This window comes from Diceros bicornis, chromosome 34 (assembly GCF_020826845.1).
Source record: "Diceros bicornis minor isolate mBicDic1 chromosome 34, mDicBic1.mat.cur, whole genome shotgun sequence".
Classification (NCBI taxonomy): domain Eukaryota; kingdom Metazoa; phylum Chordata; class Mammalia; order Perissodactyla; family Rhinocerotidae; genus Diceros; species Diceros bicornis.
Genome location: NC_080773.1, coordinates 32,042,167 through 32,067,387, shown reverse-complemented (window position 1 = coordinate 32,067,387; position 25,221 = coordinate 32,042,167). Strand labels below are relative to the sequence as shown.

At 58.1% G+C, this 25,221-nt stretch overlaps 3 protein-coding genes across 7 annotated transcripts; 1 reads left to right on the top strand and 2 right to left on the bottom strand.

Annotated features, from left to right (window-relative positions):
• Positions 1–3,652: 3,652 nt before the first annotated feature.
• LENG8 (leukocyte receptor cluster member 8) lies at positions 3,653–15,905 on the top strand. Of its 4 annotated transcripts, XM_058530237.1 has the most exons (16): positions 3,653–3,755; positions 5,328–5,420; positions 6,382–6,556; positions 6,931–7,032; positions 7,864–7,974; positions 8,803–9,055; positions 9,284–9,425; positions 9,694–9,882; positions 10,280–10,558; positions 10,639–10,779; positions 10,873–11,158; positions 11,722–11,823; positions 11,902–11,970; positions 12,061–12,190; positions 12,269–12,476; positions 14,660–15,905. In XM_058530237.1, the coding sequence occupies exons 2-16, from the start codon at positions 5,383–5,385 to the stop codon at positions 14,820–14,822; spliced, it is 2,388 nt and encodes a 795-aa protein (XP_058386220.1). In that variant the 5' UTR covers positions 3,653–3,755; positions 5,328–5,382; the 3' UTR covers positions 14,823–15,905. The 4 variants fall into 4 exon arrangements, with proteins under 4 accessions (XP_058386220.1, XP_058386218.1, XP_058386217.1 ...); XM_058530235.1 differs by having other exon boundaries at positions 9,287–9,425; positions 12,269–14,751; XM_058530234.1 differs by having other exon boundaries at positions 12,269–14,751.
• A 66-nt stretch (positions 15,906–15,971) lies between these two features.
• Positions 15,972–18,329, bottom strand: LENG9 (leukocyte receptor cluster member 9). Its single transcript, XM_058530239.1, has one exon. It carries the CDS (start codon positions 17,567–17,569, stop codon positions 16,019–16,021), a length of 1,551 nt encoding a protein of 516 aa, XP_058386222.1. The 5' UTR covers positions 17,570–18,329; the 3' UTR covers positions 15,972–16,018.
• A 479-nt stretch (positions 18,330–18,808) lies between these two features.
• On the bottom strand, positions 18,809–24,150 carry CDC42EP5 (CDC42 effector protein 5). Of its 2 annotated transcripts, XM_058530240.1 has the most exons (3): positions 23,911–24,150; positions 23,222–23,364; positions 18,809–19,271 (listed from the first exon to the last, which is right to left on the bottom strand). In XM_058530240.1, exon 3 carries the CDS (start codon positions 19,269–19,271, stop codon positions 18,810–18,812), a length of 462 nt encoding a protein of 153 aa, XP_058386223.1. In that variant the 5' UTR covers positions 23,222–23,364; positions 23,911–24,150; the 3' UTR covers position 18,809. The 2 variants fall into 2 exon arrangements, with proteins under 2 accessions (XP_058386223.1, XP_058386224.1); XM_058530241.1 differs by lacking the exons at positions 23,222–23,364; positions 23,911–24,150 and adding an exon at positions 23,365–23,547.
• Positions 24,151–25,221: the final 1,071 nt, after the last annotated feature.

Below are 25,221 nucleotides of genomic sequence, written 5' to 3'. Positions count from 1 at the left end.
AATATATAATTCTTAATATATAAATATAATCTACAAAGCTTCCACAAACTAAGAAAAATACAACCCAACTTAAAAATAAGCAACTAAGATAGACATTCAATGAAGTGAAAATCCCATCACCAGTGAAAACGAAAAACCATTCAAACCATAATAATTAGGAAGTGCAATTTGAAACAACCACAAACTTTTTTTTCCACCACCTAGTTATCACGAAATTAAAGGAGCACTAACATTCCATGCTGGCAAGGATGTGGAGGAACCAGGCACCCAAACGCCCTGCTCCCGAGGCTGTGAACTGCAACACGAAAGAAATAATCTGCTCCTGTGTGATAAAATCAAACTGTATAGACCCTTGAGCCGGCAGTCCTACTTTTGGGAATCAATTTATGGAAAGAAAGCAGAGGCATCTGAGGACATATGTCAAGGACTGTTTGCTGCAACCATCAGCTAAACTCTGGAAACTAAAGTCCACAGAAAGACGACATGTCTGATAAGTCACCCTACAGCAGGGCTCTCCAGAACACGACAGCTCCTGGCTGGGCCTGGGATTTCAGGGAAAGCCTGAGAGAGGAGGGATTTGAGGTGGGTGTGACAATAGCAGCAGAGCAGACAAACACAGAGGAGGCCGTGGTTAAGCCCTGCCTGCTCTTTACCACCAGTTGGCCGTGGGCAGTCACCTGACCTGTTGGACCTCAGCTGCCTCAGCCATCAGATGGGTCATGAAAGACAGCTCCCCCGTCCCTCCTCTGCAGTTCTGAAATCCAAAGAGCTGTGTTAGACCAAACGTCCTCCCTTAACTCCCTGGGCAGCAGGACCTGACCCGACCTGGCATGAGGTGACTTCCAGACTATCTCCCTGCCTGGTGTGAATGTTCATCTGTTTCCCTGCAGAAACTGATGGGGTTACTTCCAAGTGCTGTGAAGGGTGCTGTGGATGTGGTGTGCCACATGGAACATAAACCATGTTGTCTCTCAAAACTTTGAAAAATCCTGGAGCCCCAAGACACATATATGGCCCTGAGGGTTTCGGGTGAGGGCTGGTTGGCTGAGTGTCAGATGCGGGTATCCAGCATAGGGCCTGCCATGGGGGAACCGCTCTGTGCTTGCTAATCATTTCCATCCTGTGCACTGCAAGGAGTGTTCAAGAGAGCTTTCAGTGTGTGGCCCTGAAGCTAGGAAAGAGAAATGGACTATAATTTCCTGTGAAGGGCTCTGGGGGCCACCTGTGTTGACTCACTTGCTTCTCAAGACCCGGTGAGCTGACCCTGGGGCCAGCCCTGCTGCTAGTCTGGCTGTTTTGCTCTCAAACACTGCCCCCTAGTGACTCTGAGTCCAGCGCGATGTGTTGGATTTCGCAAAGTACCCTTGAGGTTCAGGCCGCGTGATTTCCTGCCAGCTGGCCTTCCAGTGATCTTTAATCAGGAAGCTTTACCCAAGAAAAAAGGACATTTGCCCAATCTTTACCAAAGTAAATCTATAAATTTAAAATCTATCATTTATTTTTAAATGATACCTATGAGGACTCCCACTTCTGACCAAGATAGACTAAAAGGGACTGGATCTGCTCTCCTTCCTGAGACAACCAAAAAGCCAGGCAAAATTCGTGAAAGAACGGTGCTCAAGACTCGGGACATCAGGCAAGGAGGGAGAGTGGTCCCTGAGAGATGGGAAATATCAAGGTGATCCCTGAAATCACCAGTCTGTCAGAAGAGAGTTTCCCACCACAGTGCAGGGGAGGGGCCCCGAGGCAGAGCACCTCCCAAAGGCCCCACCTAAAACTGCTCTAAAAAATAAAGTCTATTTTTAAAAAAATGCTCAAAGCAAAAGAAGGCAGAAAAAGAGGAAAAGGGGAATAAAGAAAGATGGAACAAATAGAAACTCGATGGCAAGATGATGAGTTTAAAGGGAACCAAACCAATAGTCACACCAAAAGTACAGTTATAAGCACCTCTTTTAAAACGCAGAGATTGTACATTTGAGTAAAAAGAAAGATCCAGCTATATGCCGTCTACATGAAAACCCCCTTAAATATAACCCTGAAATGTACATGGATGCTAAATGCAGTGGGGTACCCTGGACTGGACTCTGGCACATAAAGGAGACGTCAGTGGAAAAAGTGGTGAAATTCAGATAAAGCCTGCAGTTTAGTTAATAGTCACGTGCCAATGTTGGTTTCTTCCTTCTAACAAACATACCACAGTAAAGTGAGATGACAGCATTAGGGGAAACTGGGTGTAGGGTACGTGGGACCTTGAACTATCTCTGCAGCTTTTTTGTAAGTTTAAAATTATTCTAAAACAAAAAGTTTAATAATAAAAAGTAAAAGAATGGAAAAAGGTCAACTATGTGTCGATGCAAATAATCGGTAATCAATCTATAAATCAAATGGGGGTGAGTTTATGATGAGCCAGTCCTGAGGATCACATAGCCGGGGAGAGTACCTTCACCAAGGAAGAAAGCTCTCTGAAGCAGCGGGGTATACAGAGTGGTTATAGACTCTTTTGGAACAAGGAATATACATCAGTTATGCCAGGAATATCTTTTACTACAGTCACAGGATACTTGCTAGCACAGCAGGTCGACGGTAATGAGATGAGCTAAAGCAGGATAGTAATTAACCCTTAATTTCTAGGAAGAAATGCTTATCTTGAAAGAAATACTGATATGAGGGGAGGCAATATCCCTATCTTCAAGGGCATCATTCTCCGCTTTGGGTCATTGTAAATGTTCAAAACAGATGGACAACGCATAGTCGACAGGCCAGGTCAACCCTTTCTGGAAAAACAAGGTCAGGCTGGATTAGTTTTAAACCAAACGGCTTCCTCACATACTCCAATGTATCTTACTGCTTTTTGGTTATTCATCATATGCTAACAGTAACAAAATGATACATACACCAAGAGAAAAGTCTATAGTAACAGAAAGTGGGAAGGAACTGGCCTCTGAAATACTGTTCTATCACCTACTGCGACTCCAGTGACCGCTCCCTGAACTGGACTGGATAATTTTATCAGCCCGAGTCCTGCATGGAAACAGATGGCATGCTCAAAAGGTGACTTGCAAGGAGTTTAAAGGAAGGCCAAACTCCTTAGACTTTCAGGATCTGCTACTGGCCTAGCTCTTCACGCCAGGAGGCCACACACTTCCATCCTATACCTGCTCCGAGCATTCTCCCCGACCTACCCTTGTTTCCCGCCTCTGAGTGTTTCACCAGGCCGTTCCCTCCGCCGGGTGCGCCTTCCCCGTTTTATCTAGTAGGGAAGCTCCCCTTTCCAAGGGGAGACTGTTCTCACCCCCTTTCTCTGAGTTCATTGTCTTCCCCGGGCCTTCCGCAGCACTGTACGGTGGGTAGTTTTACAACTCTCATCACCCTAGTCTACACCTAGAGATAAGCAAGGCTACCGCGAACCGAGGCCCCACACGGCTGCGCGGAAGGGCGCAGGGTCCTACAAGCCTGCGGCGCCTGTCCCCTCGGGGCCACCATCCCCCCGCCCCGTTTCCGGCTTGCCTTTAAAGTGCCCACCGCGTCATTGCGTAGGCGGGGGGGGGGGGGAACGGGCTCAGATCAAGGTTGCGGCGGCCATTGGCTGTGCGGCGGGAGGGAGGCGGGGCGAGGCCTCCGTGTGACGTCATCACGCCGCGGTCGGGACTTCGGAGCCCTAGGAAGACAAGAGCCAGCCGGGTCGGGAGCACTCTCGCGGCCGTGTTGCTCTCGCTTTGGGCCGCTGCTGACGATTCCCGGGGCGATCGGCCGAGGTGGGTGTGGGGAGCTGCGGGCCGGCGGGCGGGCGTGGTCGGCGTCTCCTTTCGGCATTACTCCGCGCGGGCCCGGAGGCCTCGGCGGCTGTCGCAGCAGCGGACGCCGCGCGCGAGCGGCGACAGGGTGTGGCGGGCCGGAGCGGCCACTGCGCCTGCGCACCCGCGCGCCTGCGCCGTGGGCCCGGCTGCCGACCCCGCCCTCGGAATTCCGGGGCCCGCGCGCCCCCGCCCTCAACACCCATTGACCGCGCGATTCCAGCCGCGGGGCGGCGTTGTCCCGGGCGACGGGCGGCTCCTGCGCCGGCTTTTTCCCCGGGGCGGTGGCTCCGGAGCCAGTCGCGGGGGCCGAGGTGGGCTCTTCCTGCAGCCGGTGCCCCTGCTCTGCGTTCTCCGGGCCTGCGGGGCGGCCAAGTGCCCCTCGCCTCCCCGGCCTCGCGTCCGGTTCCTGCCTCCACCCTTCAGACTCGCCAGGACGCTCACTGCAGGCCTTCCTCCCCTATTTCCTACCCTCCCCCGTCCTCTTGTTTACTCTTTAAGGCCTTTCTTTTCTAGGGCTGTTCCCAGCTCCAGACTTCTGTTCCTGCTCCCTCACTTCTACGATTTTCAGGTTCTCCAGTGAGACTCGCCTTGGAGCCCACCCATACTTCTCAGTTATCCCCCCAAGTTCAGGCCCCTCAGTCTTTGCCTCCAAGACACCCCTTCACTTTCTTGCAGTCCTCTCCACCCCCGTCTCAACCTCCTAAAGATGTTCTGGATCTCTTCAGGCATCCCTGAAGCTTACTTTCCAGACCCCCAATCGCGGGGCTGCCTCTTCTCCTTCCTGGGCCTACCCCTCCTTTTAGGAACCTGCCATGTAGGGTTCTTCTGTGCCCTTAGGGGACCTTCCTGTAATTAGTCTCTTAAAAGCTTTTCAAGAACCCATTTCTTCACTGCGGGGTTCCCCTTGGGCACCCTCAACTTCTCCCTGTTTCCAGGAGTAACTTATAGAAATCCCCTTTTCCTTTGATTTCTTTTTCTGTTCTCTGGTATTCTCTTCTCTCAAGGCTCCCTCAAACCCTTCCCTCTTTACAGAGTTCCCCTCAGAAACCTTTCAGCGTCCGCCAGCCTTAGGAGTTCACTCAGGCTTTGCTCATCAGGGCGTCCTCTTTCTTCTGCTTCCTCTCTGGAATTCCTCTTGGACTCCTTACCCCTTGACTGAGGTCCCCCCAGCCTACCCTCTGGACCTCCCTCTTATCTGTCTCAGAGTTTCCCTTGAACCACCTTCCCCTTCCTCCTATGTGTTTCAGATCCTTCTCCTTCCCTTTGGGAAATTCCTTCAGACATCCCTGTTTTCAGATCCTTCATTTCCCACCTAGAGCACTGCAGGGAGGCCAAGGTCTTGCCCTCTTACTGTAGCCCTTTTAATTGACACCCAGAATTCTCTTCAGATTTTTTACCCCAGTGGCTCCTTCTTTCTCAGACTCCCCCTTTCTGCCTAGCTCCTCTGAGTCCATCCACTTCTCTTCCTGTTTTTGTGACATGTCTCTTGCTCCTTCTTGAGTCTCCCTAACTCTTTTCTTTTTCTCGTAGACAGTGAAAAAGCAGTCTGGCTCCCGAGGTCCACCCCTTACACCCCAAGGTCCAGATGGCGGCCAACGTGGGTGATCAACGGAGCACAGATTGGTTAGTGGGGCTAGTGGGACAGAAGCTGGAGGGGAGGGCGAGAGGACGTGAGAGCCAGTGTTGTCCTCTGGGATGGCCCTCCCACAACAGCGTGGGGGAAGTGATGCAGCAGTCCCTGTGGGCAGCGGTGGGGATGACGCCCTCCTCTGGCCTCAAGCATAAAAGGAAGCATGTGGTCATAGTGTGAAGAGGGTTGGGTCTTCACCTCTCTGAACTTTCATATTTCACAGTGCAGTGCTTGTTTCACAAGATTGTGATGATTCATTCATGAACTATGATTGGAGGCGGTCTCCAACACTTAATACTCAAGCATTTATCTTTTTGTTAATTGCTTGTTTTTTCCACCGCATTGTGATAATTACCTGCTGGCTGGGGTAGCGTCAAACGGAATTCTTTGATTCATAAAACATTTACACCTCTTAGGCGCCAGGTTCCATGTTTACTTCTGTGGACACTGGTAATTTTTTCATTTGTTTGATTTTTATTGACTGATTGAGGAAGATCAGCCCTGAGCTAATATCCATGCCAATCTTCCTCTTTTTGCTGAGGAAGACTGGCCCTGGGCTAACATCCATGCCCATCTTCCTCCACTTTATATGGGATGCCGCCACAGCATGGCTTGACAAGTGGTGCCTCTCGGTGCGCACCCGGGATCCAAACCCGGGCAGCCAGCAGCAGAGCGCGCGCACTTAACCGCTACGCCACGGGGCTGGCCCCCTGTTTGATTTTTAACAGCTATGTATCAGGCACCTGGAAAAGTACCTTAGGTAGGTAGTCTCATTTATCCCTCAGAAAACTGAAGCAGAAACTAATTGTCAGCATTACCATAGATTAGGAAATCTAGGCTCTTATAGATGGAGAGAGGGAGATCCGGGATTTGAGCTCTGGTATTTCCCTGCCTCCGTCTTGCCCACTGTGTGCAGTGGGGAGAGGAGACTGACTCGACGTCCTCTCTCTGCAGGTCCTCCCAGTACAGCATGGTGGCGGGGGCGGGCAGAGAGAACGGCATGGAGACGCCCATGCACGAGAACCCAGAGTGGGAGAAGGCCCGCCAGGCCCTGGCCAGCATCAGCAAAGCAGGAGCTGCTGGCAGCTCTGCCAAGGCCAGCAGCAATGGGCCGGTGACCAGCGCACAAGTGAGAGGGCCGCACGGGCCTGGGCACGCTGCACGGGGGGCTGCTGGGGGAGGCACACATGTGGTGTCTTTGTATCACTGGACACAGTGCTCTGAAGAGATTGTAGGAGCTTTCGGGTAGGGGAAGCAGGTCTGTTTCCTTGAAGAGTCGGAGGTACCATGTGGTCCTTGCCCCTGGGAACCTAACCTGAAGAGCGAGGCGTGCCTTCAGTGCCCCGAGTCCGAGGTAGAGGCAGTGGCTCTCTGTGGAGAGATGTGGACCCAGTTCCACTCCGGCAGTTGACCACCAGAAAGTCAGCCTGCCCTTGTGGGGGCTGTGGGGCCCGTGGGTTCCTGCTGCCAACGCTGATGGCGTGTGGGCCTCTCTTCCCACAGTACGTGTCACAGGCAGAAGCCTCGGCCCTGCAGCAGCAGCAGTACTACCAGTGGTACCAGCAGTACAACTACGCCTACCCTTACAGCTACTACTACCCCATGGTAGGTGCCCAGCCCGGCAGGGATGGGTGGGTGAGGAGCTGGGCTCAGTCAGGATGGGTCCAGAGTAGTTAGTGGGTTGAAGTCAGCAGTGACAACCGCTGAAAAGCCCTCCACTAGCTTATTGCCCACGAGATAAATCCCCGGTCCTGCCTGTGGCCCGCCAAGTCCCACGTTACCTGGTTCTGGCCACCTTTCCCCGCATGCTCGCTGACAGTTGCCACAGAGACCTCCTCCATCTCTGCACACACCAGGTCCACTCACACTCTGCTCTGCTCTGCTGCAGCTCTCTTCCCCTGTTCCCACGGCGCCCTGTGTCCCCGCCTCCTGGAGGGCTGCCCAGATGTCACCTTCAGAGAGCCCTTTCCTCTGGCAAACTTAGTCATGTACAGGGCTGTCCCCCGCTCACCCTGTTGTCTCTGTCTTTATTTGGCCTTCTTTTACTTGCCGCTGGATGTGTTACGTGTTTGTCTACGACTGAGCCTAGGTTTTGAGTGCAAACTTGTTAGAGCACAGGTTTAGTCTTTTATATTTTGTTCTATTGTAGTGCATAGAAGAGTTGGCACTCAGTAGATATTTGTTGAATAGAGAGAAACTTCTAAAAACTAGTGGAAGTGGGGTATGGAATTGATAGCAGTTTTCATTTTATTTACTAATTTTTTTAATATAAGATAATTTGATGCATTTATGCGGTGGAGGGAGAAAGAGGGGTGAGAGATGAGTGGAGAGTCACAAGTTGTGTATGGCTCCTGAGTGGCAGGAGAAGGGGGCAGGCCTAGACCTTACGGCAGGAATTGGGCCTGCCCCTAACCCTCCTTCCTGTGCCTTTGGCAGAGCATGTACCAGAGCTACGGCTCCCCCTCCCAGTACGGGATAGCCGGCTCCTACGGCTCAGCCACACCCCAGCAGCCATCGGCACCCCAGCACCAAGGGACTCTGAACCAGGTAACGCCCCAGCTGTCTCCGTGTTGAGTTCCAGCAGGGGCTATAGTGTTTTGAGGGGGCTAGCAGTGGTGATGCCTGCGGTATTTAAGCTGCCCCTCCTACCTTTTTTTTTTAATCTGCCAAGCAACTTCTCATCTGAGAAGGATGAGGACAAAGCATAGTTTTGAAACCGGGATGGGTTTACGGCTTGGGCAAGGCCAGGGGCTGAGGTGTTGGGGTGACGGTGGGGAACGATTTGTAGTGTGGCAGCCTGTCTTTGTATTTCCTCTAGCTCGCATGCACACGTATGTACACACGCGCGCACACACACAGTCTGGGCTTGCATTTCACGTGAAGCTTGGAGGCGTGGTGGAGCTAGTGCAGGGGAGGCAGGTCTGGGTTTGAATCCCAGCTCTGTGTGACCTCTGGGTTTCAGCGGGCTCTGTCAAGCGAGAAGGGTAATCGCTTTATTATAAGGCTCCTGTGATTGTGTTTGACGGCGTGTGTATCTTGACTGGCACGTGATACGTGCTCAGACAGTGACCACTGGCGTGGGTGTGCTGGCGGGGTGGCTCTCACTAGGAGGCGGACTCCAGTGTTTAAATGTTGGCTGCTGCCACTTAGCAGCTGGGGGCCGTGGGCAAGCATCTCAGTGTCTGAGCCTGAGTCTTCTCAGCTGTGAAGAGTGGTTAATAAAAGTCCATACTCCACAGGGTCACTCTGAGGGCTGAGGGTGACACTGCACCTCAGGGTCACCTGAGTTGAGAGCTGAGTATGTTAGCACTATGAGAGTAGAGTGTGAGCACGGAGGACTGTGCTCTCGCCCTCAGTGCCCGCTTCCTCCGACAGCCCCCGGTCCCCGGCATGGATGAAAGCATGTCCTACCAGGCCCCCTCTCAGCAGCTGCCAGCAGCCCAGCCCCCTCAGCCCTCCAACCCCCCGCATGGGGCTCATACTCTGAACAGTGGCCCGCAGCCTGGGACAGCCCCAGCCACCCAGCACAGCCAGGCAGGGCCCGCCTCGGGCCAGGCCTACGGGCCGCACACCTACGCTGAGGCTGCTAAGCCCAAGAAGGGCCAACAGCTCTGGAACCGCATGAAGCGTAAGTTGGCGTTGGACTGCGGAGAGAAGAGAGGGTGTGGGGGTGGGACCTCACAGAACTCGGGGACATGAGGCACATGGGGCCGCTGGGCCTTATTTCTGGGTGTGTGATCAGCCCAAGGCTTTGGGTGCTGCTGCTGCTCTGGAGCTCGGCGTCTCCCATTCTTGGGGGTAGGGCAGCCCCAGGTGGGCCCAGGATGGCCTAACCCCAGCTCTTCTGTCCTCACAGCAGCCCCGGGCACTGGTGGTCTCAAGTTCAACATTCAGAAGCGGCCCTTTGCTGTCACCAGCCAGAGCTTCACCTCCGCCACGGAGGGCCAGCACAGCAGCTTCGGCCCCCAGCCCAACCCGGAGAAAGCCCAGAACCACAGGTGATGGCCGTGCCCTTGCCCCGGCCCCCAGCCCCTGTACTCAGCATCTGTGTACAGTTCACGAGCCGGTTCTGCGCCCTGAGCGTCAGTCTGCTCCTCCACAACGGAGAGGGGTCTCTTCCCCTGGGGTACTGGGGGCGTGGAATGAGAGGGCAAAGAAAGCACTTGGGTCGTGTGTGGCACGTGTGTCAGCGCAGTGAGCGGTCGTGGCGACATCTTGGCTGGGGTGTGGGCTGCTCCCCAGCTGAGTCTCTGCCTCTGCCTCCAGGGGGGGCCTGTCCGGGAAGCCCGACGACTGGCCGCAGGACATGAAGGAGTACGTGGAGCGCTGCTTCACAGCCTGCGAGTCGGAGGAGGACAAGGACCGCACGGAGAAGCTGCTCAAGGAAGTGCTGCAGGCGCGGCTCCAGGACGGCTCGGCCTACACCATCGACTGGAGCCGGGAGCCCCTGCCGGGGTGAGTGCGGGCGGGGCCTGCGGGGCGAGGGCCACTCTGCGCAGGGGGGTGCCAGGGTGCTGGAGTGGTGACCTGCGTCCTCGCGTGCCCGGGGGCTTGAGAGAAGTGAGCAGGAGAGTTGGGCCCTGGGGGCAGGAGGCCAGGACTTGCCAAGGGTTGGAACCCTGGGGTGGGGTGAGGGCCGTGGAGGCTGGCAGCTGTGTGTTACTCAGTGGCTAAGAGCAGCCTGTAGACACAGGAAACCCTGGGTTTGCTTCCCATTTCTGCACCGTATTAGCTGAGTCGCCTGGGTAAGTGCCCTTCCGGCCTGAGCTCGTGTGTCCCTGGGGCGGGCTGGCAGATGTTGGGGGCGGTGGGGGCGCCAGGTTGGTGATGCCCTGCCCTGCTATATCCTCAGGCTGACTCGGGAGCCTGTGGCTGAGAGCCCCAAGAAGAAGCGGTGGGAGGCCCCTAGCAGCCTTCACCCTCCCAGGGGGGCAGGCTCAGCGACACGGGGCGGGGGTGCCCAGTCCCAGCGAGGGACACCAGGGGCTGGGGGTGCTGGCCGAGCCCGGGGCAGCAGCTTCGCCAAATTTGGCAACCGCAATGTCTTCATGAAGGACAACAGCTCCTCCTCCAGCACGGACTCTCGCTCCCGCTCTTCCTCCCGGTCCCCGACCCGCCACTTCCGCCGCAGGTGCGCAGGCTCCGGGGTGGAGGGTGGGCCTGGCCGGGGGGCGCCGCTTCAGGCCTCACCTTCCCACTGCTTCTGCGCAGTGACTCCCACTCGGACTCCGACAGTTCCTACTCAGGGAATGAGTGTCATCCTGTGGGTCGCAGGAACCCGCCCCCCAAGGGTCGCGGAGGTCGGGGGGCCCACATGGATCGGGGCCGAGGCAGGGCGCAGCGTGGGAAGAGGTGAGACTTGGGGCAGGTGACTGGGAGGGGGGGCCTTGGAGAGGCACAGAGCTGACTGCTTGCCTCCCTCCCCGTCCCCCCGTCCCTTCCCAGGCACGATCTAGCTCCCACCAAGCGCAGCCGCAAGAAGATGGCGGCGCTGGAGTGTGAGGACCCTGAGCGAGAGCTGAAGAAGCAGAAGCGGGCGGCCCGCTTCCAGCATGGACACTCCCGTCGCCTGCGCCTCGAGCCCCTGGTGCTGCAGATGGGCAGTCTAGAGAGCAGCGGGGCTGACCCTGACTGGCAGGAGCTGCAGATCGTGGGCACCTGCCCCGACATCACCAAGCACTACTTGCGCCTCACCTGTGCCCCCGACCCATCCACCGTGCGCCCCGTGGCCGTAAGTGCCCGAGCCCCAGGTGCCAACACAGGGAGGATGGCAGAGACTACCCAGGAGGGGGTGGTGTGGCAGGCAGGGCCCTGCAGCCCCTGGGGACAGTGGGGCTGGTGGGCACTCTGAAGACAGCCTGTGCTTCGGAGCCCTGAGTCCAGGGCGTGTGGCCTTGTTGGGACACTTGCTTGGCCTCGGAGCCTCTGTCTCTATCTCTACTTAGGAGATGGGGAGCGAGAAGCCCCCTTCCCAGGCAGTGCCCTGTGAGACAGTGGGGTGACTGTGTCCCACCTGCTCCATGGAGGCCCACGGTAGAAACAAGGTGAACATGGCATCCCAGGGACACGCATGCCGTGTGCTGATGCTGAAACCGAGGCCTGGGAGCATTTCACTCTAGCATTTCATCTGGCTGGGTGTTTGGGTTCTTTCTAACATTAGTAGCGAGTGACCAAGTGTGTTTGGTGTTGTAGCCCTCGTTTTAAAACAGCAAGTTAGCGGAACTGTAGCAGGTCTTTGTGTGTCCTTGTTCTCCCTGCCTGTCACACCGAGCACTAATTCAGCTCCTTTCCCAGGTTTTGAAGAAGTCATTGTGCATGGTCAAGTCCCACTGGAAGGAGAAACAGGACTACGCCTTCGCCTGCGAGCAGATGAAGTCCATCCGGCAAGATCTGACGGTGAGGCGGGTGCTGGGAGGCCTGGCCTTGGCGGGTCCCGCCCTGCCTGGCCTAACTTCTCTCTGCCTGCTGCCCCAGGTGCAAGGCGTGCGCACCGAGTTCACAGTGGAGGTGTACGAGACGCATGCCCGCATCGCCTTGGAGAAGGTGAGTGGGCTGACGAGGCCCTCCCAGGCTCCTCCCAGGCCCCTCTCCCAGCTCACCCTGCTCCTCCCTCCCCCATGCCCTGCCCTCCAGGGTGACCACGAGGAGTTTAACCAGTGCCAGACGCAGCTCAAGTCGCTGTACGCTGAGAACCTGCCCGGCAACGTGGGTGAGTTCACGGCCTACCGGATCCTGTACTACATCTTCACCAAGAACTCCGGAGGTGAGGCCCGCGCCACGGGAGAGGCGGCCCAGGCCCCACGGTTGGGCCCTGCTGACCCCGTTTTGTCTTGGACCCCAGATATCACCACGGAACTGGCATACCTGACGAGGGAACTGAAGACAGACCCCTGTGTGGCCCACGCCTTGGCGCTCAGGGCAGCCTGGGCTCTGGGCAACTACCACCGCTTCTTCCGGCTCTACTGCCACGCGCCCTGCATGTCTGGCTACCTCGTGGACAAATTCGCAGACCGGGAGCGCAAGGCTGCCCTCAAGGCGATGATCAAAACGTATGTGAAGCTGAGCTCTCCCCCGGCTCTCTGCGCTGCCGGCCCTGCCACCGCCGCCCTCCCCTCACCGCCCACGTGCTCCTGGCCATCAGGCCTCCAGCTCCCATCCCCCCATCTCCTCTGGGCGCCCTCCCTCGCGTCCTGGTCCTCTCTCCCCGTCTCATCTTTCCACTCTCCGCCCTCCTCCACTCCCCCTTCCTTCCCTTCACACAGCCCACCCTGTTCTGGGCCGTTCTCTACCTCACTGCTCTGGGGGTCACTCTCTGTCCCTCTGCTCTCTTCCTCCTGCTCAAGTCACCCTGGTCTCTAGTTTGTTTTCTCCTTGCTCTGGGCTCTTGGCTTCCTGCCTTGAGGTCCCTGCCTTTCGTTTGCGGCTCTCCTGTCACTGAGCTCCTGCTCTGTAGAGACAAACTAGTAGGATGGCCCTGCTCTTGGCAGCTTCTAGTCTAACAGGACAGGGCCCTGTTCCACTTGAGCTCCTTCGAGAGTGCAGAAAATGTTTAGGGAAACAGGCGTGACACAGGGGCCAGCCAGACGGGGGGGGGGGGGTACTTAAAAAGAGCATGTCCTCTGTCCACCAGATGTCCCATGTGCCCACTGTGTGTGTGTGTCTTGGGGGGGGCTGATGCTTGGGTCCTCAGGGGAGTGAGAAGCCCCTGGGGAATGTAGGGCAATATCAGGAGATCACTTTTATTGTCACAACCAGGGGATGCTACTTGTTGAGTAGGTTGAGACCAGGGATGCTCCTAAACATCCTGTTGTACACAGAATGCCCCACACCAGAGCATCATCCAGCCCCTAGTGTTAGTCCTTCCGGGGTTGAGAACCCCTGGTCAGAGGTTGGTAGGTCCGAGGTTGGGAGCCATGGGGATGGTTTGGAGCTGGGGAAGGACAGTCAACCTGAAGGTTAGGAGATGCACTCTAGGATCCAGTTTGGGTCAAGAAGACTTAAGAAAGAGGCCGAGCCAGGGCAGGGGCCATGGAAATAGAAGAGGATGTGGGGCAGAAGCATGGAGGAAGCAGGACGCACAGGGCCTGGTTCCTGACCTGGGAGCGATGAGGCAGTGGTGCGCCTGAAAGCAGCCCCGGCTGCCGCTAAGTCCACCCTCTGTGGCCAGACAGGCCTCGTCAGGGCAGCTTCCAAGCTTCCCTGCCATTCTGGGGCTGTAGCTGGGCGAGTTCTTATTCCTGGTTTGTTTACATGCGTGCCCTTGGTCGGGGACCCAGCCATGAATGTGCCTGTGGGAGGGGCCCTGGCCGGTCGTTGGCCTCATGCTCCCAGGCCTTCCCACCCCTGAGGGTGGCACTGCCTCTCCTTGGCAGACATGTCCCTCCTTCCAGAGCCAAGTACCTACAGGGCAACCGGGAGGCCAGCTCAGATGTGAGGGCAACAGGCTCTCCTGGGTCCCCATGGAGCTCTAGGGCCAAGACAAAGCTAGGGCTTGAGGCAGGACTGGTTCCAGTGCTTTCTGCCACTCTCTCCCTAGGTGACGCTGGCCAAGTGGCCATGTGTTTGGAGCTAGCTGCAGTTTCCTCAGTGTTTGTCTATAAAGGGTGGAGTGACAGCTTACAGGGGGAATTCAGTGAGATAATGTGACAGCATTTAGAACAGCCCTTTCCTGGCACATGTCAAGGGCTCAGAAGTCTCTTAATAGCAACCAGAAATTATTGTCTTAAGTACGTAATCCGTGCTGGCTGACGCTGTGCCTGGGGTGTTCCTGAGGCACTTTGACCCAGGGTAGGGGAAGCAGTGAGAGGTGGGTGCCCCAGAGAAGTAGTCGCCCCTGCTGTCCCATTCCCCTCCAGTGCCCATGCCTTTGGGTCACTCCCTCTACCTGGACCCTGCCCCTTGGCCACAGCGGGCCCTCTTCTGAGGGACTGCTTAGGCCCTCGAGCAGTGGAGGAGCCAGCTGGGCCCTTCCCTCCCATCCCCTCTCTTTCCCGGTCCCCTGCACAGGTAAGTGAGGGTGCGGGGGGGCACAACCGGGGTTGGGGCCACCAGCCCCCACCCCGGGCCCCCCCAAGCCCCTGAGGTGGGGAGGCTGGGGGGTGGGGTGAGAGGTCAGCAGGTAACGTGCTGAGGAAACCCTTTGGGTGCCGGAGGGGGGGGCACCCACTCCCTGCACGTGGGGCCCTCCCCTGCCCGCCGCCCGCCTCATCACGTTCTCCTCTTGTCTCCGTAGCTTCCGCCCTGCGCTGCCAGTCTCCTACCTGCAGGCCGAGCTGGCCTTCGAGGGCGAGGCCGCCTGCCGGGCCTTCCTAGAGCCCCTGGGCCTGGCCTACACGGGCCCGGACAACACCAGCATCGACTGCCGCCTCAGCCTGGCGCAGCTGTCAGCCTTCTGAGCACCAGCCGACGGGGCGGGGGGCAGGGGGCGGGGCCGCGGCCCCCCAGCGCCGCCTGTGCCGATTTTGCTTTTGAGCCATGGACTTGGGTTGTAAATTAATTCGCGGGGAGTGGGCTCCAGGAAGAGCCAGCATCCCTGCCCCCGTTTTCCCACCGGGGAGTCTGTACAGAGATTTTTTCTACATTTTTATTTTTTGCCTCAGAGAAATGGGATTGGGGGAGTTGGGTGGGACGGCAGAGGGTTGGGGGCATGGTCTGTAGGCTGGTCTGTGTCCACCTGGCACCTCCACTAATGCTGTCTCAGTGTTTTTTCTCTCTCTCTCTCGAGCTTGTACTCCGGTACGACCTGGCATCCTGGCCCGTCCCATGTCGGGGGGCCAGGGGAAGAAGACAGGCTGCTCCGCCCGCGCCCGCCACGGCAGGGGCACCAGCACACCTGCCCGCCGCCGTCCGCCTCACCACAGACTCTTGTTCAGCCCTTCGGGGCCTCAGTGTTTGGGGCAAGGGGAGCCGCGTAGACTGTGCCCTGCCCTTGGCCCCCGCCCCCGAAATGCCGACGCCACGCCTCGACCAGATCCGCCGCCACTCCCACTGAGGACTCCGGAGGCCATCGCGGGACCTGCCGGCCGGGCCGCCTCGTCTGCAGTTGTATTAAGTTGTCTCCGTGTCCCCTCCTTCCTCCACCCCAGTGTTTCTTCTAGTTTTTTTTTCCCTTTCCTCCCTTCTGCTCCCACCCCTCCCTTGGTTCAGCACAGGTAAACCAGTTACCCCTCCCGCCTTCATGGATCACCAGCTCACGTCATGTTTCCTTCTCTTTTCTTTTTGTGTGTGTTTATTTAAGTTACTTTTTCTTCTTCCTCCCCTTTTCTTTTCGGTCCTCCCTCCCTCTTCTGCCATGTAACTGGAGGATGTGCAATGAGTTTGCAAACAGCTGGACTGTCACGCTGCTTTTCTTCCAGATGTGCCTCCTCTGCCTCCCCTCCCCTTCCTCTCCCCCCCCTTTCCTTCCTTCGTTTTTTCCTTGGAGCACTGAGCACCACTTGGAAGCTTGAGAAACCAAAATTAAAGAGAGAGAGAGAGAAGGCGCGTCATCCCTCCTGCTTGGACTGGATCTTCTCCTCTGGTTGTTCGGGTTCTGGCCCTGATTTCTTTTGGGGTTGAGATCCAATTTGCCTGTCCCAGAGGTCAGGGACTGTCACCCCAGGGGGATCTCAGCCAGGGGCTGGTAGGTGCCCCCTGCCCTCCCCATGCGGCACAGCCAGACTTTCCCCAGGGGCTGGCTCCCCATCTCCTGCCCGGGGCTGAACCCAGGCCCAGGAAGGCAGATGTGGGAACCCTGGGGCACCTTGGCCAGGGTGAGGTGGGGGTGCAGCCCTCCAGGGGGCTGTAGCACTCTGAGCCCTTCTGCCTCCAGCCTGTGGCCCAGCCCTTGGGCCATACTTTCTAGGGAAGGGGAGGGTGGGGCACAGAGCACATGGTGGCCCAGGAGCACCAGGCGTGTAAAGCTTATCCGAGGGGGTGCCTGAAGCCCTGGGGCCGAGAGCACGCGTCTTAGAGCACAGACCGCGGCCTCTGCTTCCCCGGGGCCCGCCAGCCGCAGCAGGGCCAGTGTCAGATGTAGGGCCTGCACCGGTACCATGAAAGCAGCACATGATGGCGCGGCTTGGACCAGCTCTTCCTGGGCCTTGGCCATTCCTGCCTGCAGCCCAGGCTCCGTCACCATCAGGGCCACAAAATGCGTGGGCCGGGGCTGGCGAGGGGTTTCAGGTCTGGTCACGGTGTCGTCTCCACTGTGTAGGGGCCAGGCCCCGATACCCCACTGTGCTGCCTTCTCAGGGAAGCCGTCTGGGGTCCGCCCTGGGGCTGCCATGACTTGAGGCTCCGAGGTCCTGGGGACGGCAGTGGCTGGTTTCAGACGCCTTTTTTGCCTTGTCCACGGGGAAGCCTGGCCTCCAGCCCCGCCCAGCTCCCGCTCCCGGGCCTTCCCAGATGGCCAGGCAACCGCCAGGCACTGGGCCTCTGAGCCGCCGCTATCCCGAGCAAAGGTGGCCTCGAGTCCCATCCAGTCCCGCTCTCTGTGCTCTCCCCCTGGGGCGCCAACGGGGCCCGCAGTTAGGCCGTCCTGCGCGTCCCCAGTCCAGTGTGCGTCCTCAGCCTTGTCCTCACCGGTGTGCGCTTCTCCAGTCCCCTGCACGTCCCCGGTCTCCCGCGCGTCCCGGCCGTCGGGTGCGTGCCCGCTGTCTGGCGCGTCCCCGCTGTCGAGCACATCCAGGATGGTGGGCCCACGGCCCGCCGCCGAGCCCGAGCCGAAGACGTGGTCGGTGCGCGAGGCGCGGTCCCACACGACGCGGCCGCGGAAGCGGAAGTAGCGCACCCGGTGCTGCGGCACGGCCAGCACGCCCGGCCCGAGCGCCGCCAGCGGCTCGTCCCAGCAGAAGGCGCTGAAGGGCTCCTCGCGCACGCCCAGAAAGCGGTCGACGTAGCCCACCGAGAAGTCGGCCGGGTCGAGGCGCGGGTCCCAGAGGATGCGCTGGATGACGGCCGCGGCTGTGCGCAGCGGCGGCTTCTTGGCGCCGGCCTCGGCCTCCGCCTGCCCGCTGGGCCGCGCCGGCGCCCCGGGGTGGGGCTGGCGGCAGCGGGCGCCAAAGCGGCAACGGCCCTCCAGGAAGAAGCGGCAGGCCGGCGGCGGCGCGGGCTCCGCGGCGGGGGCCTCCAGGGGCGACTCCGGCTCTCCGGCTGCCGCCATGGGAGCCGGGATGCGGCTGACGCGCCCCGGGACAGCTCTGCCGGGACGGGCGCGGGCACCGCTATGACTTCACCGGCGGGCGCTCCGGCCACGCCCCGGCCCGGGACCGCGCCCGCGCTCGGGAGGACTCCGGTCCGGTCCCCAGTGGGACCGCCCTCCGCGGTGTCCTCGGAGAGTCTGACCCTGCCCCCTCTGCGGGCAAGCGATTTACATGCGTGGGCCCGCCACCAGTCCAGGTGATTTACCGGTGCGGCCCCGCCGCTCTGGTACATTAGCGAGCCGGGCCCCGCCCCCGGCCAAGTGATCTACATGCGTGGCCCCGCCCCCAGTCCAAGTGCTCTACCGGTGCGGACCCGCAGCTCTGGCACGAGAGCCTGGCCCCTCCCCCAGTCCATGGGCTTCACCGGTGTGGCCCCGCCACTCCCGCGCTTTAGAGAACCTGACCCCGCCCCACGGCAACTGATTTACATGCTCGGCGACGCTCCGAGTGGGGCCCCACTCCGCCCTCGGAGAACCTGAAACCGCCCCCTCCGCGGCCAAGCGATTTACATTGTCGTCCCATCCCCAGTCCTAACGATTTGCACGTGCAGTCCCGCCTCCTCTGGGCCCATAAGGAGCCTGGCTCCACCCCCTGCTTAGGAGTTTGCATACGCAGTCCAGCTTCCGGGCCTTAGCGGGCCTGGCTCCGCCCCTTGCCCAATGATTTGCATGCGCCGCCACGCCCCTCTGGGCTCTAGTTTGGTCGCACCCTCCGCGGGCGCCCGGGCGCCTGCATGTTCGGACTGAACTTCGTAGCTCAGACTTGAGACGCTGCTGCCGCGCTCACATCTTTGGGAGACAAGGGGCCCTCCTCCACGGAGACCACGCCTCTTCCCGGCCACCTTCCAGCGCGCCCGCTCCGCCGGAGCGGAGTCCACTGGACCCAGGAGCTCGGGTCAACATTGATGAATGAATGAGGCTGTGGGAGCGGCCACGTGGACACCCCGCCCCCGGGAAGGGCACCTCCTAGCCACACCCCCGCGCTCTCTTAAAGGGGCCGCATCCCTCCACTCCAGGCTCATTATCCGCCCTCCACCTGGCTAGTGCAGTTACCGCAGGGACCAGGAGTCCAGGTGACAGATCTGGCTCTTAAAGGCGCCAGGACCGCATCAGCCCCCTCCCCATGCCCCCTTCCCATGTGCAAAGTGAACAGACAGAACTGGGGCACAGACCTTGGCCGTTTATGTATAAAGAAGGGTGCCTAAAGGCCGATGACGTCGTCCAGCTCGAGGTCCGCGCTGGGGCTGCAGCGGGCCCTGGGGTGCCGCACCCCAGAGCCGGGGTCTGCGTCGGGCTTGGCGGCCGCGGCCCCCGGGCGCTCCGCGTCCATGACGCCCAGCACCGCGTCCAGCATGGAGGGGCCCAAATCCAGGTGGAAGGACAGCAGCGGGTCGGCGGGCGCGGGCGCGCGCAGGGCGGGCGGCGGGGGCTGCGGCACGGCGGGCGGCGGCGCGCAGCGCGGGGCCCCCGCGGGCGGCGCCCGGGGCTCGGGGGGCGGCCCTCCGCCGTGGCGGCTCAGGAACGACGTGTCCCCGAAGGCATCGCCGCCGCGCCCCACATGCAGCGTGTGCCGGAAGTCGCCGAGCGGCGCGGAGATGGACAGGGCGCCGCGCTCTGGCCGCTTCTTGGGTTGCACCGGGCCCAGCTGCTTCAGCACCGGCATCTGCGGGGTAGGGGCGGGTCAGCGCTGCCTCCACCCCTGAGGGGGCGCCCGACGCCTGCCTTGTCCCCAGCTCTCCATAAGGACAGGATGATGGTGGGGGGTGTTACTCCCATTTTACAAGAGGGGAAACTGAGGCTCCCAGAGGCCTTAGGTCACAGCTGCTTGATTCAAATCTCAGGCTCAAATTTAGGTCTGCCCTTGACCACCACGCTATGCTGATTCCACTAACAACTATCATTTGAGCTTCCTATAGGCCAGGCAAGGAACAACACGCTTCACCAGCCCTTCTGAGTGCTTCCCAAACTTGACAGAAAACTCCAGCTCCTCAAAGATGGAGATTCCCAGGCCTGGTCCCTGAAGACAGGGCTGACTTTGTCCATTAGGTGCCCCAGGCACAGTGCCTGGGGCCCACTACACACGAAGAAGTGAAAATGTTTTATTTTAGGGGGCTGGCCCGGTGGTGCAACGGTTAACTGCAGGCGCTCTGCCTAGGTGGCCTGGGGTTCCCAGGTTCGGATCCGGGGCCCACACTGATGCACCGCTTGTAAAGCCATGCTTTGGCAGTGTCCCATATAAAGTAGAGGAAGATGGGCACGGATGTTAGCCCTGGGCCAGTCTGCCTCAGCAAAAAGAGGAGGATTAGCATCGGATGTTAGCTCAGGGCTGATCTTCCTCACCAAAAAAAAAAAAAAAGAAAGAAAATGTTTTATTTTAGAATGTGTGGATTATATTTGTCTTTATATCAACACAGCTGTAAAATATAAATATATAAATCTATGTACACACACCCCCCTGAAAGCTTTGCCTAGGGCACACAAAAGTCATCCTGCCAGGAGATTCTAATTCGGGAGGTTTAGGGTGGGCCTGGGAATCTGTATACTTGCACGGCATTTTATAATTTGAATTATCTGATTTTAAGAGATAATGTCTCACTCTTTGTAAGATGATAATAATAATAATAAAATTTCCCTATGTTAAAAAACAGCGAGAATGGCATAAATTGGAAGCTGGCAGCTTGTGAACCGTAAGCCAGGTACACTATTGTCACATGGCTGCCCTGGGGATTCGATGGTCAATAGAAACGCCGGCCAACCTTTGCCCATATCCTGGAACTTGGGTGTTTTTATGGAACTTCTGGGAGGGACTGTGGTGACCTTGGCGTTTTGTAATAACTACAGTCACTGTCACTATAATGAAAGATCTTTCTATTCGAATTGAAGCCCCACCCTTTGCCAGCTGTCTGAATTGGGATAAATTATGTGATCTCTGTATGTCTGTCTCGTATCTGTAAAATGGATAAAATAACACTCCTTTCCTTTCATGGCATATAGGAAAACTCAACCAAAGTAAACCACGTTTGTCATAGGGCCAGCCAACTGGTAGTGCTAGTGTTGGGGGCGGGGGGAGGGAGACGTGTCCCCAAACAATAACTGTGGAACAGAATTTAGATTTGATAAACTCCTATGAGGAAGGCACAGCAGCCAGCATTGTTCTCTTAGTAACTAGCACCCTGGGAAATATCAGTCATGTGGAGAGAAATCAAAGCCAAAAGAATTTAAAATAATTGTAGATGGATGTGTTCCGGGCGCTGCCCTCTACCCTACCCAAACACACACACACATATACATACACACACACACACACACACACACACACACACTCTTCACATTTGTTTCTCTGGGAAAACCAGTCTTGATTAACCACCTCTGCAGTGCTTCTCAAACTTCTGACCTCAACCTAGATGAATAAACATATTTTTATTGCAATCTGGCACACTATCTCCACTCCTTCTCCTCCTGCCCCCCACATAAGGGAAACATTAAATTTCGTGAAACAAGATTTACTCTTGTAACATGCTAGGCACTTGGATATTTTCAATGCCAATCTATTTTATTTTTCTTTTTAAACGCTGACCTCCACTCATTAATGAATCTCAATCCGCAGTTTAAAATTAAAAAAATCCCCTCTTACTAACAGTGCCCATTATTACTCTGCAGTGAGTTATGGGTGAAAAGAGCAGAACTCAGACAGCCAACTGCCCAGGTTTGGGTCTGGCTGTGCTCATTGCTGTACAGCTTTGGGCAAGTTACTTAGCCTTTCTGACCTCGTGTCCTGGAAAACGGAATGATACTCATACAATACTTGATGGTCTCTTTGCAAGAACTGGCGAGATGTTGCCCATGCAGGTCTTGGCAGAGTACCCCACACACAGCACATGCTCAGTGGAGTCCCTTGGATCATTCACCCCCGTCCCAGACAAGGAAACAGACAGAGGGGTTACATGACCTGCCCAAGGTCACAAAGCCAGCTCTGTGGGACTCCAGAGCCAGAGTCACCGCTTCCACTGCCTGCTGCCCTGTGAAGTGACCCCTCCCTGGGCGGCTCCCAGCCACCGACTCCTTTGCCTGCCCACCCCCCAGCTTCCCCCTCATCCCGTCCCCCTATCGCCCTGCCAGGCGATCTTTAGATTTGGCTTTCTGACATCAAACACACCTGGGCTGCCTTTTCCTTTCTGTGGGACCCTGAACTAACTTCCTCAACCTGAAACCTCGGTTTACTCCACTGACAAACGGGCATCAGAATGCCTGTTGGCTAGGAGTCCTCGTCAAGTAGACTCACGATGCTTCACTTCCCAAGCACTTATTCCGGGCCAGACAGCGCCTACGTGCTTCAGAGATGAACGAACTCATTTAATCCTCAGAACCACCCAATGAGGGAGAGACCATTATTATAACATCCATTTTACAGATTCGGTGGCTGAGGCACAGAGAGGTGAAGTAACTTGCCCCGGGTCACAGAGTAGCAAATGTTGGAGCCAGATTTGGACCCCAGGCAGATAAACTCCAGACTCTAAGGATGATATTCAATTGCTCATAGCCCCCTCATAGGATAGGGTGGGCCAGTGTGCATCCCCATGGAAAAAATAATGTTTTGATCTGATATGAAGGCCAGGGATACCCTTGAACATTTGTTCTTCTTCTCTCTCTCTCTTTTTTTTTTTTTTCCATTCTGGACAAGAATGACAGAAATAGTTTTTTGGTTTTTATTTGTTTGTGTTTTTTTGGTGAGGAAGGTTAGCCCTGAGCTAACATCTGTTGCCAATCCTCCTCTTTTTGCTGAGGAAGATTGGCCCTGGGCTAACATCCATGCCCATCTTCCTCTACTTTATATGCGGGACGACTGCCACAGCGTGGCTGATGAGCTGTGCGTAGGTCCGCGCCCAGGATCCGAACCTGCGAAGCCAAGCAGAGCGGGCGAACTTAACCACTACACCACCGGGCGCCCCCCGGAATGAAGAACTCGTTTTTGAATGCCACTTTTCCCCTGCTAGCTCTGAGACCTTCGGGGCAAGTCACTGCTCTTCTCGGAGCCTCGGTGGCCTCTTCAATAGAAGGCTCTAAACTCTCTCTAGCAGAGTTGTGTGCTCGAGGCAATGAGGTCATGCTCGGAAAAAGCCCGTCACACGGCCAAGGCTGCGCACAGAGGGGCTGTTGTTTGCGACAAACGTGAAACAGGCAGAGAGTGCGGGCGCGAGGTGGGTCCCCAGACGCCCCGACCCCGCGCCTCCGGAGGGGCGCCCTTCTCCCGCCTCCAGCCGCCCCCTCTCTCCAGTCCCCGCAGGGCCGCCTCTCCAGCTGCAGGGCTGGGGGGCGCAGCTGGTTCACCTCTGTCCTGTCCCGGGCCCAACCCCGCCAGGACGGAAATAACAACCCTCTCCAGATCCGGCCCGACTGGTTCTCAGCCCTTTGGGAGAGGCTGCGAGGCGGGTGGAGCCGAGGCAGGGCCGGGGGACCCGCGAGTGGGAGACCCCCGGCCCCTAGGAGCTCCGGCGCGCGCTTCCTGAGGCCACGTGGCTGCGGCCCGGACTTCAGCGGCCGCCGTCCCGCTGGCCGTCTGTCCTGCTTCCCTCCGGACCTGGCCGGCAACCCCGGCCCGCCACTGCCCCTTACCTCGCGGTCCTCGCTGAGCGGGGCAGGCGCGCTCTCAAGCTCCGGCTCAGGCTGGGACCCCCCTCTCCTTGGTTCGGAGCCCGCCTCCGCCTCCTAGTCCCAGGCCCGCGCCTTCTTCCTTCTTCCTCCGGGCGGGATCTCACCTGGCAAAGGAAGCGTCATGCGGAACTTGCAGGGGGGATCCAGGACCCAGGCGTCCGGGTCCACAGTGCCACCTCCTCAGGCCTCCTCCTCCTCTCCTCTCCTCTCCTAGGTTCCCGGAGTCCAGGCTCCCAGCTTTCTTACTCCTCAGACCCAGGGGTCCAGGCTCCCAGCCCCTCCTCCCTCAGACCAGGAGTCCAGACCCTCAGCCCCTCCTCCCACAGCCCCAGAAGTCTAGGCCCCCAGCACCCCCTCCCTCAGACCCAGGGCTCCAGGCCCCCAGCCCCCAGCCCCTCCTCCCTCAGACCCAGGAGTCCAGGCCCCCAGCCCCTCCTCCCTCAGACCCAGGGCTCCAGGCCCCCAGCTCCTCCTCCCTCAGACCCAGGGCTCCAGGCCCCCAGCCCCCAGCCCCTCCTCCCTCAGACCCAGGAGTCCAGGCCCCCAGCCCCTCCTCGCTCAGACTCCGGGGGTGGTCTAGGCCTCCAGCCCCTCCTCCCTCAGACGCGGGAGTCCAGGTCCCACCCCTGGCTTGGGGGTCCCTTCTTTACCTGCACCGGGAACTGAAGCGTCAGCCCCTTTCAGGGGCCATGGTAGGAACCCAAACCGGCGCAGAGTCACCGCCCAGCCCGGCTCAGTCCGTCAGCCCGGGGCAGAGAGGGTTAAGGCGCAGGCCCCTCCCAGCCTTCCTTATCCCCCAAAAGTTTGCCTCTAGGATTTAAAGGACTAGAGAGCGGCGGCGGAAAGGGGAGGCCCCTCTGGGCTGAGTGTGGGGGCGGAGGAGGCCGAGACTGGATGTGCACCGAGGACGCGCAGAGGGTGGGGGATGGACAGGGCGCGCCCCCAGCCCGGCCCCTCCCCCTGCCCAGCTTGGAATTTCCTGAAACTGGGGAAGTCTGGCTGTTCAGAAGAGTAATTTCTTCCAGATTGCAGCTGTTGGGGAGTATGTGTGTGGAGAGAGAGGGAGAGAAACAGGGAAACGGACAACGCCAGGCAGAAGACCAGCAGAAGGATGGAGGTGGCCTGGAGGGGCTGCTCGACCCTGCTTTGGAGAGATCCCTGGACGAATGTCCCCGCCTGAAGCTGCTCATCCTTAGAAAGGCCATTACATCACTCTGAGCGCCTGTGCCTATTGGTGACTAGAGGGTCAGATTTGGGTATTAGGAAGATCCCTCAGGGGCCAGTGTGAGGGAGGCCCTGACATGGAGGAGAGCAGAGTCCCAGGGAGGAGGCCAGCTCAGTGGAGGTGGGTGGGTGGAGAGGTAGAGGCCCAGGAGGAGGCTGGCTCAGTGGTGGGCTGGGGCTGGGGTTGTGGGGCTGGAGAGGAGAGAGTTCAGCAGATAACAAGGAAATGCAGCTGAAAATCTTTTAAGGAGTCTCAAAGGAGGAGTGGGAGTTTATAGGGCTGAGGAGAGGGTGACGACTATTCAGGGCAGGGGAGGCCAGGTGGAGCAGAGGGCACTAAGGCGTCGGATAGAGTTCCGTTTGCTGGGAAAGATCAGCTCAAAAGCCATTAGAAGCTTAGACTTTGTCCTGGAGGCTGTGGGGCACCACACTGGGGCGGGGTAAGGAGCAGGAATAACAGGGCCAGATCCAGGTGGTAGAGAGTTCCTCCTGGGATCCACGTGGGGGATGGGCTCCCTGTGGGGGATGGACCTGAGCAAGGCTGGGACTCACATCCAGAGCAGAATTTAAGGTGGGGGCCTGTGATCACCCCAAACTCAGTAACCAATATTTAAATGGCACATTTTTATTAAATATTTTTGTTGATGTTAAATTCACATAAGTAAAATTAACCAGTTCAAAGTGGCACTTCGTATATTCACAATGTTGTGCAACCATCACGTCTGTCTGGTTCCAAA